Source organism: Zalophus californianus, chromosome 4 (genome assembly GCF_009762305.2).
Source record: "Zalophus californianus isolate mZalCal1 chromosome 4, mZalCal1.pri.v2, whole genome shotgun sequence".
Taxonomy (NCBI): Eukaryota; Metazoa; Chordata; class Mammalia; order Carnivora; family Otariidae; genus Zalophus; species Zalophus californianus.
This window is the reverse complement of record NC_045598.1, coordinates 62,671,484-62,685,444: the sequence shown is the minus strand read 5'-3', so window position 1 is coordinate 62,685,444 and position 13,961 is coordinate 62,671,484. Positions and strand designations below refer to the sequence as shown.

General features: G+C 37.3%; 1 protein-coding gene and 1 non-coding gene across 10 annotated transcripts in view; both read left to right on the top strand.

Annotated features, from left to right (window-relative positions):
* SLC44A5 (solute carrier family 44 member 5) overlaps positions 1 to 13,961 on the top strand; it is a 360,746-nt gene that overhangs the window by 53,291 nt on the left and 293,494 nt on the right. For 2 of the 9 annotated variants that reach the window (XM_027609723.2, XM_027609535.2), the window contains exon 1: positions 6,623 to 6,699. The exons of 5 other annotated variants lie outside the window; for them this stretch is intronic. In XM_027609723.2, the coding sequence (XP_027465524.1) occupies positions 6,687 to 6,699 (13 nt within the window). In that variant the 5' untranslated portion in view covers positions 6,623 to 6,686. Of the gene's footprint in view, positions 1 to 6,622; positions 6,700 to 13,961 lie in introns of those variants that run through there. 2 more of the 9 variants (XM_027609892.2, XM_027609692.2) reach the window with 2 other exon arrangements.
* Positions 9,994 to 10,097, top strand: LOC113917488. Its single transcript, XR_003518242.1, has one exon. It is a non-coding gene; the product is annotated as a U6 spliceosomal RNA (small nuclear RNA).

The following is a 13,961-nucleotide window of genomic DNA, read 5'->3' as shown; positions in this document are numbered from 1 at the left end:
GAACTGACGTCTAGAAAATATGATTTTATTTGGGCTACAGTGACTATGGATAAGAGAAGAAAGAAAACAGAAATATAGTTCTAATACTTTTCCTGGAAACATGGGGTTTATTAGAAAAGACAATAAAACTTCTTCTGCAAGCATGTTTTCTCATTCTTGACTTGGTATGCTAATTTTCATATTGTTGTCCTGTTTTTTTTTTGTTTGTTTGTTTTTTTGCTATATACCAGCAGTAATAGATTTAAATTGAGTTTTAAAAATCCCCTACATATATATACAATGGAATGTTACTCAGCAGAAAGGATGAATACCTACCATTTACACAGATGTGGTTGGAACTGGAGGGGATTATGCTAAGTGAAATAAGTCAATCAGAGAAAGACAGTTTCACTCATATGTGGAATGTAAGAAATAGTGCATAAGATCATAGGGGAAGGGAGGGAAAACTGAATTGGAAGATATCAGAGAGGGAGACAAACCATAAGAGACTCTTGACTCTGGGAAAAACTGAGGGTTACGGAAGGGGAGGTGGGTGGGGGGGGGATTGGGTTACTGGGCGATGGGCATTAAGGAGGGCATGTGATGTGATGAGCACAGGGTGCTATACACAAATGATGAATCACTGAACACTACATCAGAAACTAATGATGTACTATATGTTGGCTAATTGAATCTAAATAAAAAAAATCCCCTACATTCTTTAAATTGTTTATTAACAAAAGTGAAAGGGATGGGAAAGTTATTTATAATTACTTCACAGTCACAAATGTGGAACGGGTGAGATAGAGAGCTAAAGATAATTTCTAGAAAGTAAATATGCCACTACAAAATCGAAGAGTTGGAAGCTCCTCTTACATCCTGTTATTATAATCAATACTGAATTGTGTCATTTCTTAAAAGTGACAGAAACTACAGAAGGATAGCTATCGTGAGCAAGGTTTTCTTGGAATTCTGAGATGGGGAAAAAAACCCAAATGAAAAAAGCTGCTCAGGAAATTTATGCATTAAAAAAGTATATTTTTAAAGTATACTTCTGTACGTAATTTGTATAAAGTATTTTGCTTATTGACTGATCCGTCAATCCACTCCCTCGCTCACTCACCCATCATAATGGTATTGAGGTTGGCACACAGAAAGCCTACGTGAGAGTCTGTTCTTTACTAACAGTCAATGGATTTTTTGTCAATAATTTTTCTTTAAACAAGAACTTTAAACTTTTATGGGTAATTAGTGCCTGATTTCTGTCTTCTTTATTGTAAAAAATGGGCATATTTATCAGATTTTTGAGCAAAATATAGTCTTAACATCCATCCATCCAATATTGACATAAATGCAATCACACCTACTTTGTGCTAAGTGCTGAGGATTCAGTAGTGAATATAGTTTATGAATATTAGACATGGCACAGTTACTGATTAACGAGACACAGTCATATATATAGAGACTAAGTGACTTGCCCAAGATAACAGAGCTTGTGAGTAAATTATTCCTCAGAATATATAAGATTATTTTCAGATACTGCTTTTATTGGCATTAAGCCTCCAAGCATTACCGAGTGATAAACTATGAAAACAGCCAGTTGCAAAAGTAGTTACACAAATAAGAAAACACAAAAAAGGAAATTAGAAGGGGGAGACTTAGGAATAGTTTGGGATGAAGTGGGAAAAAAAATTTGGTTTCATTTCAGTTCATCTGGAAGTTTTTCAAACTTGGATTTTACCCCCTACTGGATTGCATATGTTTTGCATATAAAAAAATATGTAATATATTGCATATAAAAAATAAAAACATAGGGGTGCCTGGGTGGCTCAGTCATTAAGCGTCTGCCTTCAGCTTGGGTCATGATCCCAGGGTCCTGGGATCGAGCCCCACATTGGGCTCCCTGCTCCGCGGGGAGCCTGCTTCTCCCTCTCCCACTCCCCCTGCTTGTGTTCCCTCTCTTGCTGTTTCTCTCTCTGTCAGATAAATAAATACAATCTTTAAAAATAAATAAATAAAAACATAATGTTTATTGAGAACCTAACATGTGCCAGACACTTTAATACATATTAACTCATTGAATATTTACCAGTACTCTGTGAAATATTGTATTCTTAAATCTGGATGGCTGTTTCAGCCTGGTGTTACAGTGTAATTGTCGGAGTGACTATCATTGCCCAGAGTCTGACACATAGCTTTCAGGTTCTGAAACTGGGTTATTATGTGGTCACCCAGAGGTTAATAGGCCCAAGCAAATTGATTCCTTCTAGCTAAACTTACAAGGGTCTGATTATAAACCAGAACATCAATTTACAAGTCTCTATGAAGAAATTAACTGCCAAGTAGTCTAGAATACTCATGTCAGTTTGTCAGCACATTTTATTTCCAATGGGAAAGGAAGCTTGGAAAATAAAATTAAGGACAGGAAGATGCCAAGGAAGAATAAAATTAGAAGAAAATTCATTGGGTGCTTTTAATAAGGAAATTGTTATGCCATTATTTGAGCCTAGTGTGCCTTCTCCACCATAGGACTGTACTTGTCTGGCTAAGGGATCTGAATATGGTTTTCAGTCAGTCAGGTCCCCTCTCAATATGTCTCCAAAAATGGCCAATTATAGCCTCAGCTGCAGCAAGACAGAGCAGATTGGGAGAGTCTGAGATTGTTCAAAACCAGAGCGGGCCAAGCTTCTGCAGGGGCTAGAAGGAGGAAAAGAGAGGCAGCATACGGAATAAGTATAGTAGTCAGGACAAAGATTATAACAATAATAGTAATCTCTAACAATGATTGAAGATTTATTATGTGTCAGAAATTGTGCTAAGAACTTTATATCAATTACATAATTTAATTCTCAGAACAACCATCTAAGGTAAATACCATTAGTATTCCTGTTTTATAGATGAAGAAACTGAAGTCTAGAAATTTAAAGTAATATACTAGAAAGTAAACATTTCTTAACATAGGGTAGTCCAGATGGGGTTGGGGACATCTCAGGGTTACCAGGTCCAAAGTTGAGGTCTTGATTTCTTCTTAAAACGTGTTCATCCTCTAGGTCTCATGCTTCTGAATACTTCTAGGTCCCTCTCTCCCTTCTTCCTGTCTTCCCTGCCTCCCTCTCTCCACCTTGGTTCCTGACATCAGCGAATCCTGTCAATTTTACTTCTAAAATATGCAGTGGATCTTTCCCCTTTCCACCATTGCTACTGTCACTGTTCTAGTGCAGTTATGGAAACCACTGGTCTACTTTCTGTTTCTATGAATTTGCCTATTCTAGACTTTCATATAAATAGGATTGTACATTTATGACCTTTTATGTCTGGCTTCTTTCACTAGGCATAATGTTTTCAAGGTTCATCCATGATGTAACATGTATTGGTGCTTCATTTTTTATGGCTGAATAATATTCCCTTGTATGGATATATTATATATTGTTTATTCATTCATTTTTGATGGACATTTAGGTTGCTTCCACTTTGACTATTATGAGAAATGGTGCTATGGATGTTTGTGTCCATGTTTCTGTTTGAAAGCCTGTTTTCAACTTGCCAGAGTAATCTTTTAAAAATGAAAATCGTGTGGTTTTCCTACCTAGAAGCCTTCAATAGCTTCTCATTAGAATTATATTATAATCTAAAGTCCTTTCCATGGCCCACAAGGGTTTGCATGATCTCCCTCTCCTTTCTCAGGTAAGCATTTCTCCTCTTCCCTCAATATTCCAGCCCCACTGGCTTCCATTTAGCTCCTCCAACTCCCTAAGCTTTTTAGGGTATTCACACTTGTTGTACTTTGGCCTGAAATGCTCTTTCCAGTGCTTTTCATGGCTAGTACTCTTTCATCCTTCAAATCTTCATCCTCAATGTTAATTTCTCAGAGACACTTTCTCTGATTAAACACCATTATTTCCTTTTGTTTCCTTATACTTTTTATACCTTGTAATTACATGCTTGTTTCTTTGTGAACCCTCTTACTGTTTGTTGCCCTCAGAGGAATACAGTTCCTTAAGTTCAGGAGTTAAAGTACACCCTTTTATTTTAAAGCGCTACTATCTGCACATGTGTTTAGCAAAATACTTGACATAGAAGAGGTACTTCATAAATGTTTGTTGAATAAATGCGAAAGATCACAGGTGTTGGATGTGAGATAGAGTAATTCAACATGTAGTGGCAGAGTTATATGAACAAGAAGGAAGAGCAAGATGCTGGAGAATTTTCATTTACACTGATATTTAAAGATCTAGGCAGGGGGTTGGTCAACAGATAGGGAAGGACAACTGTTCGTTCAAGATGGGGAAATTTGGTCAAGAAGTCAAGAGCCGAACCTCTGAATCTAAAGTAAAAGTTAAGAAAAGAGAGCATGTTTAATTTGATGTCAATTCTAGAGAGGCTGGCTAAATTTCACCTGTCTAAAATCAGGATTGCTTCTAGAAACCAGGCTGGGCCTAAGATTGCAGCCATAGCTTTTAGGAGGGGAAGGATGCAAAAGATGGGGAACATGGCAGGGCTTGACAAACCCATTATAGAACTATGAATGAGCTTTTAATTGTTTAGTTGCTTAATAGTAAACACATTTTAAAAGATTATTGAATTTCAGAGAGTTAACATCCTAAGCATTTTTTTTTTCCACTGAGGTTATTGAATCAATCCATTTTCTGAGGGTTACATTTTGATTCTTGTCTGAACACAAAATTGAACTAGTGGAATAGAAGGTTCTTGGTCCTTAAATTATAGTATTGGGCCAAGTCTTCCTTATTCTCCACCGTGTGATGAATGAAACGTGATAAAAATGAGAATTAGTTTGTATAAACCAGAGATATATTAACAAGAATCTTGGATAGGAGTTAGACATGTTCCAGGACTAATTAGGTAGCACTGTCATGAGGCAGGGTTAGTCTTGGATTATAATTAGAAGTTTGAAGCAAGACTTAGAAATTTCAAACAAAGTTTTATGAAGTAGGAAAAGGGTTAAATGGAGCAATATGAAATGTCAGTTCTGGGCTTCTTAACATGTAACATTGAGACTAAAATTTTTAAAAATGTGATAACATTTAAAAATATAAACTTAAAAATAACTTGAAATGTCTTGAATTTGGACATACTTATGGGAATACAAATATGAATCAAGGAGAACTTTAAGAGAAAGGAATGGCTACATCAACTAATAGACATAGAAGGAATAATGGAAGCAGAAAATAATCACTATTTTGGAACCACTGTGGAAACAATTGACTCAGAAGAATAATCAATGGATGATAAAAGTCTGAAGAAGAATGGCATATATATATATGTAATATATATAAAATATATAATATAAGTAATCAGAATACCTCTGCAGAGATTACTTAATTGCAAAGTGAGAAATGGTAGTCTATAGAGGGGAAACCTGACTGACACCACCTTACAGGGTGCTCGAAGTTGGTATCACCTGTGACAGAAACACTGAGATTTGATTCCTGATGTGATGCACTGAGAAAGCTAAAACATGGTTTATGTAGTAGTCTTGCCCAAAATGCATAACCGGAATCTAATCATGTGGAAACCGATTAGACAGATCCAAAGGCATATTCTTCAAAATAACTACTCTGGTACGTCTGGAAAATTGTCATGAAAAGAAAAGTGTGAAGAATTGTTCGAGATAAAGGGGACTAACAAGATATGCCAACTACATGTAATGTGTGATCTTGGATCTGGATGAGAGAAAAATTATGTAAAGGACATTATTGAGACAATTGGAGAAAAATGACCATATGTGAGATAAAAATGGTATATAGATCTTGTCAAAATATACATAGAAGATTTTGATAATTATACTATAGTATAATGGAAGATATTAACAGTAGCAGAAGCTGGGTGAAGAGTATATAGAACTGTCTGTACTATTTTTGCATCTTTTCTGTAAGTCTAAAATTATTTCAAAATAAAAAGTTAAGAGACATACATAGAAAAAGGACAGACAGGAAAAATGACCAAATTTTAGTAGTGATTTCTACCTGGTAAAATTAACTTTTCCCTTTCATTAAAAAATGCTTTTTTGTAACAAGTTTTCACGGTGAGTTATGTGTTGTATAATCATTAATATTGTTTGTATATTATATTAATAATATAATCATTATATATTATATATTATATTAATATAATCATTAATATAATCATTAATATTAATATACAACATAATAATGTTGTATAATCAATAGCCTAAAATTAGGGAAAGAAAAACTAAACTCAAAAGAAAAATGCCACCTACTACAAACAATTTGTTGACCAGCATGGCAGCTAAACATAAAAACATAAATGGGAGTGTTGAAAAAAAGGTGCATAAAAGTGGAAGACAGGATAGAGAAATCAACTGGTTAGGGATATGTCTTACAGGTGGCTGGGAAGTGTGAGAGTAGCTAACAAAAATAAGGACTGAGATTTATGAGGCTGTGGCAGGGAGAATTTTATTTCAGCAGTAACGAGGAGAACACAGTTTCCTTCAAAGAGAGTAGATACCTGCAGTATTTTATGTGTTAGAAGAGAATTAGGCTAATTCTCCAGGTTTTTAGGGAGTGTAAATTATGGTTGTGAGAGTATTCTCCAAATGTAGGTTTTTTAATAAGTTAAAACCACTTGCTTTAGATAATTATCTTCATACTTGTTTTTATCACAGACTCCTTTCTAAGCAACTCAACTTTGCAGTGCTTCAGGCATCCTCCTGAAGAGACAGCCTCTTAATGAGTGACGAAGGTAATCACCTACTCCAATTAAGTCCTTCTTGCTCGGGACTTTTGTGTAACATGTTATTTGTTCAATATTTAATAAGGACAATAGAGAAATGAATGTACACTGTGGTGTCATTAGGGGCCTCACCTGAAAAACCGCAGCATGTTAGACATTTCGGTTCTCCAACTTTTCCTATCTCAAGACCTCTGAGACGCAGGACACCCTCTCCTCTGTGCCTGGGGCCTCCTGATAGCAGGGATTCTGGGGCAGGTGTGGGGAGCAGGGGCTAGGTAGTTTGTAAAAGCAAGATCCCCAGGCATATTCAAGTCACTTCTGAAACGGCTCCCTTTTTCCTGTGTCATTGCCCCTACCTGAAGAGTTATGGCTAGAACCAGAATCGTTAACCTTTACTTTAGAGGATTATTATTTTCAGCTCCCTTGCTCATATTGTGACACAGCTAGAGCTTGCTCCTTAGAGAAGCAACACACTGTCACTTGTTCCTTGGAGAGGGACCATCGGGCTCCACTTCAAATTTTAACCCTGATTCCTACTATTTCTATCTCCATAGTTAAGTTTTAAGCCCCTGGCAGGCACAGACCAGGTCTTATCCAACTTTTTTACCCTCTTCAGGCCTAGTCTTTTACTTTTGAAAAGGTAGTTACTTAGTAAATGTTTATTGAAAATGAATACTGTTTTCCTTAAGGACACATTTTATTCCTTCATGAAGGAAAATCTATTCCTAGCTATGAAAAAAAAGTAAAATGTTGCCTGAGTACAAATTAAAGTGGAAGATCTAGAATGTGTAGCTTAAAGGTAAGCCACAGCTTTGATATTTGGCTGAGTATTTTGGAAAGATCAAAAGGGTTATTAAAAATAAGATCTAAAGATCTAACAAGATGCTTAAAAAGGGCGCAAGAATGTGTCTAAATCTATATAGGTTCCTGAAGGCTGTAAATGCATTGTAGTATGTGGCTGGCCACCGACAGGAACCCCTAGTCCCATGAACCTGTTCCTGGGGATTGTGCATCCAGAGACTCTGCCCTGTGAGTGGGGATTATAGTTGTTCCTCAAGTTTGAGAACTGGGGAATAGCCAAGTCACAGGACATTTTCTTTTATGCAGACATACAGTGGTCCTAACATACTCGTGTCTGGGGCAGATAACTTTCGTCTTTTAGGCCAGTTTGCTCATCTGTAAAAGAGAATAACAGTGATTATCTTACAGACCAAGGTCTGTGAGATTAAATTGGCACAGGGCCTGAGAGGTAGTATGTATATGCTGAAGAAATGGTGGTGGTTATGATTGTTCACAAATTTTAAATCAGAAGTGTGTTGCAAATGGTTGAGTGTGGTTGAAATAGAACTACTAGGGCTATATTTTTCTTCAGCTACATTGTAGTTTAAATTAGTTTATGTGAGCCAAGAGCAAAGCATTGCTACCATGTCTAACAATGCTTTAAGGAAAATAATTTCTCAGAGCTATACGATTGGCATGCTCCTGGACTCCTAGAGCCATGATGCACTTGTACTTTGAGTGTTGCCTAGTCCTTTACCACATTGCTCATTTAATATTTATCTCTCTTCTCTGAATATTGGCTACTGATAATCTAGAAGAGACATCACAACTTCCACCATCAGAAAGAAACCCTTTCATTCACCGTAACACCCACTTTTTTCACTTCCATTAATCGATGCTTCTGTTGGCCTCCATTGGATGTCAAGTAGCCTCCAGGCCTTAGATTGTAAATTAATAAATGACTTTCTCTATAGCATTTGTAAGTCAAACTCCTTGGGCTTGAGTCATTACTCAGCTCACTCTGTAAGGACATTTACTTTTTATTTTTTAATCCCATTTTGGGGGAAGTTTTAACATGTAATAAATGAAAAAACAAACAAACTATGATGATTAGAAATCTGTAGCGAAAGTCATAGGAAATAGTACAGATCCTGGCAAGAACTTGTCCGTTCAGAGGACAAACACGTGTACTCTTGTTAAAGTAGAGCAGAGACGCTGCAGGATCACCACCACCACCCCCATCAGTACAAAATATTCCATAAACAAAATTACCTGTGAAACTGTGCTAGGTGTCATAATAAGAGAAGCACATCAAGAACAATGACCAAGAATTACTTACACAGAATTGACAGATGTGAAACAAATATCTCTATATGGGCACTCTAGTTTTTATGATATACAAGTAAGGTACAAATGAAATTTTGGCATGTCACAAAGGCTAATTAGGTGACTGAAGTTGAGATTAGAGATAAACTTTAAGACTTTTGTGTTTGTCAGGTTGATCTATATCAGTAACGATGTGACTTTGTTCTTTTGAGTTTGTCAGGGGATAGGGCATTTCAGTTTTGGTGGCCTCCCGGACAGGACATCAGGACAGAGGCATGGAGGGGGGTGGCTGTTATTCTCTGGAGTGGGTTCTTCAAGGAGGACCCGGACTCTGGGGGAGCCTGGTGCTAGTACCTGGTGCTAATTAATGCCTCATGCTGCGTTTCCAGAATGTGCCACTGGGGGAGGGGGCATGGAGGGGAACACCAGTATTTTTATGCATGTAGCTCTAGGCAGTGTATGGCCTCAGGAACAACAAAGAGGAATGCCAATGCCAGAGATAACCAAAGGGCAAATAATCTAGCACCAAAAATAGCCTCAGAGAGGAAAAATAAATTTCGCCTGATGTGAAACTGATGTGAATTTTATGTTTTCAAGTGCATGTGTTAGCAACAAAGCCAGCAAACATTTAAATAGGATTTTCAGGCTGACAGCTGACTCAGAATTTCTACGTGAGCTTAAATGGGAGTGCCTCAATTCACTCCTCATTCAATTCAATTCGATTGAAAGGAAGCCTTTATAGTAGGCCTTAAAGCACACTGAGGATTTATTTGTATTAACATTAATTTTGCTAAATGCCAATAAATGCTATGCCTGAGAGTCACTCTTCTGTTAGAAATTGCCTTAAATAAAATGTTTTATTGTAAAATTTAAGAATTATATTGTAACTCATATTTCCAGAAGCCAAGGTGCTATTCTGCATTTACCTCTACATCGACCAATGCATCTAGATCTAGACCTACATCATTAGCCATATCTGTATCTGTCTGTTGTCCAGTGGTCACACTCTCAAACATACTTAGAGAAAACAGAGATGGACATGTTTAGATTGAGTTGATAAGATTAAAAATCATATAAAAATTAAGAAAAAAGGACTGGAGGTAAAGGCAATAACACTTTTTCTTCCAGCCTAAGGCAAACAGGGTTGATCAAGACCCATCTGTTTGTTCGCAGATTTTCTATTCTACTTCTCTGGCTGACCTCACATCTATAGCACATATAATAACACTGAAATATTACAGAGATGAGCATAGCCCCTGTGCCAAGATGACTCACAAATTTGTAAAGTTGGCGTATTTTTGCAGAGTTAATGACGTTTTTCTTTGGGTTCTCACCGCATAGTGTATACACATTGGCTGTCATCTTTCTGTATTATGATTTTTTGTTTATTTCTCTCTCTTGTGAAACAGACTTCCCAAAAGAAGGAAATATTCCCTATCAATTAAAAAAAAATTTTACACCCCACATGGGGCTCAAATTCATGACCCCAAAATCAAGAGTCACATGCTCTACCAAATGAGCCAGCCCGGCACCCCAGGAAATTATTCTTTGGATCCATAGTGGCTAGCATAGTGTCTGGCTTCTAGAAAGCACCCAGAAAATCTTGAATGAATGATTAAAAGATTTCATAGTCTGTGAATAAGAAACATGCAACAAATCTTTGTATTCATCATGCTCATCCAGAAATTGACTCTGAAACAGTTAATCCTTTTCTTCCCTCCTCACCTTGTCTTTCTGATGACAGAATTTCTATTTTAGTGTGATGCCCACATGGCCACCTCCTGTTGATAACTAGTGGGCACAACTCAGTTTCATGATGGACAGATGGACAAGCCTGCTGTTGTTCTTGGCCATGAGACTGTTACTGCTTATTCTCTTAGATGCATCAACATGTCTTGCTTCCCCTCTTTTTATTAATTTTTTTTTGCAGGACTATACATATTTGCTCCTAACACTGCCTTGCTATATTTGTAATATCAGAAGCCCACAAGCAGGCTCTGGAAGACAGGTTAGCAGAAATATTTTGAGAGGCGCGTGTTAATCTAACACAAAAGAAGAGTACTCCATGGAAAAGAGGCCATAAAATACTGCTATTATCCAACTGAATAGGGGTGGATCTTCCTCTTTCTCTTCTAACATAGTGAGATTGACTGGAATAAAAATAAAGTTGCAGTATATTTCTGGGAAAAGGGATCCAGATTATGCTACCAATTTGAATTTTTCAGCTAGAGGACTGCAAAGTTACTCATTGAAATTTTATATGTAATTACATATATGAATAGTAGCTACTTCAAATTAATTATATAAATTATAATTCATAGACTTAACATTGGCATGTTACTTACTTACTTATTTATTTAATTTTATTTTTTAAAGATTTTTTGTTTATTTATTTGAGAGAGAGAGAATGAGAGATAGAGAGCACGAGAGGGAAGAGGGTCAGAGGGAGAAGCAGACTCCCCGCCGAGCAGGGAGCCCGATGTGGGACTCAATCCCGGGACTCCAGGATCATGACCTGAGCTGAAGGCAGTCGCTTAACCAACGGAACCACCCAGGCGCTCCCTTAATTTTTTATTTTATAAAATTTAAAAAAAGATTTATTGATTTATTTGAGAGAGAGAGAGAGAGAATGTGTGCGTGAACACACGAGCAGGGGGAGGGGCAGAGGGAGAGCGAGAGAGAGAGAGAATCTCAAGCAGACTCTTCATCAAGTGTGGAGCCTGATGTGGGGCTCAAACCCACCACCCTGATCTGAAATCAGGAGTTGGATGCTTAACTGACTGAGCCACCCAGGTGCCTCTCCTCTCTTGTTACTTAATTTTTAAACCATATACGGCATTCAAAAGCATTTTAACATGGGTATCTTCTTTATAAGAAAAAAGGAAATGGGGGAAGAAAATTATTTACTTAGTTTCTCTCATGGGCCAGGCATTTTTATGCCTTTTCCAACGTTTTCCATGTAATCTTCAGAACTAAGCTGTGAAATACATTTTGTTATGATTATTTTATAAAAGAGAAAACAAGAACTCAACGATAGTAATTTGCTCCTGGTCACAGAGCTAGGAATGACAAAACTAATAACAAGGCAAGTGTTTCTAACTCAAATTTATTCTCGGCTCACTGTATTAGATTAGCCAGGATACAGTAAATTTTCAAGGAATTTGGATTTTAATTATATAAATAGCAGTGTCTTAAAGGATTTTCCATGTTGTGAATGGGTTGTCTTAGAAACCAATTTCTTCTAAGTTGGGTAGGGTACTTGTCCCCTTTTCCAGATGTGTAACAGGGTTAATTGCAAAAAACAATTCAATAATGTGCTTCAGGGGAAGTGATTTCTGAATTTTTGGAATGCCTAAGCCAGAAAGCAGAGTGCCCCAGTATTTCACAAACATGTCTCGGGAACTACTGTTCTGCTTTCTAGAAGTCATGATTTGTCTTGTCTATCCTGTTTGCCTTCAGGATCCATGCCTGGGCTACCATGATGGGGTCTGACCAGAGCTCTTTCTTTCTTGTTTCTTTCTCAGTTTCATTCTTGTTTTGACTAAATTCATGGACCACCAGTGATCTCAGTTGACAAGGGGGGTTGAGGTGAAAATCACTCTAGCTTTCCAGGGTGCTCTTAGCAAGCATTAGTTTGCGGCTAGATTTCTCTGAGGCCCATTGGGATTGTCCCTGTGTATATCTAGACCCTAGGACAACTCTCGAACTGACTGCCTTTTTTGTGGAGCAGGCGCAGTACAGGCTTTGGCCTTCCTCCGTGTGTTTCAGCATATACTTCTCCCCCTCTGGTGTGGTGGCAGAGTCCACGTTGAAGAGAAGAGACTCTGTATATTTGCTCCTTTCCTCATCCTACCATCAAATATGAGTCGGACTCACTTTCTTAGGGTGGAAGGATAGACTATGGGACCAACTGCGGGTACCTTGCAACTAAGTAACATAGTTGCTAAAATGGATTAACTCTGCAAAGTAACAGAACTACCAGTTATCCTGGTTTCCTTGGGTAAAGCAGACAGTGCCAGAGGCAATTTCTAACTGTGTTAGATGATGGTTTCTCCCTCCAAATCAGCTGCAACTATAGTATACCTAAAAATGAGGGTTAATCAAGACAGAATTATCAATTGGCTAGGTAAAATTTGACAAGTCAGTTTCATTCCAACTGAGTTGCAAAGATGATTGCAATATTTGGAACCTGTGCTTTAGGGAGAGAATCTGGAAAATTATAATTCTAAAATGTGAGCATATTTTCTGTGATGAGGAAATGGTCATTATCGATATTAAAATAGAGGTTTATTTTTCTCCATTATCTCTTTTTTTCATATTCCTTTAAATACATTTTTCTTGTAATTTTAATTTAGTGATTAAGCTATACTTATAATAATGCATTGCCATTAATGAGAGAAATGTCACCTTTAAAAAGTTGATTCAGTAGTATAAGTTATTTTGGGACTGGATTTGAGCCCAGTTCTTTAATGAAAACTATTTCCCTTTTCTTTTTCTAGGACAGTGGAATTAAAATAATCTGTTTTGTCTATTTCCAGTCATGACACATTCTAGGCTTAAGTAAATAAACCCAACTGAAAAATAACAGACTAACCAGCTCTATCACTTGACTCAAAACTGTCATTTTTCATTTCCAGGTTATATTCATGAGCATTAATATGAAAACTCTCTGTCAAAGGTTTGCTGTCTGTGTTTTGATTGCTTTAGAATGGAAACCTAAATACTGCATTTCAGAAATAAATGAGAGGGTCAGTGGGGGGAATCCTGGAGAGGAGTCGGGAGGCTGGGTCTGGTCTTGGTCTGCTACCACGTATGTGCCTGGACAAGTCATTTTAAATTTCTTAGCATCAGTTTGCTTTGCTTTTAGAACCAAGAGGGTTAGACTAAGTTAGGATGGAAATAGGTGTCCTCTTGTCTGCTAGGTCTGATCAATTGGTAATGGCTGCCTAGAAGGCCACATTGGGGATGATGGTGGGCCTCTTCCAGACCTAGCTGACAGGAGGACTGGGGGCAAGACAGACACTAATTTGCATTCCCTGAACTCAGCAACTTCTTGGGTCATTCTCTGCTTCAATTTTGACTTTCATGATTTATTCTTAATCTTTACTTCAAGAAAATGGTCTGCCCATACTTGAAAATATTTTGAAAATTTGACAACAAGAGAC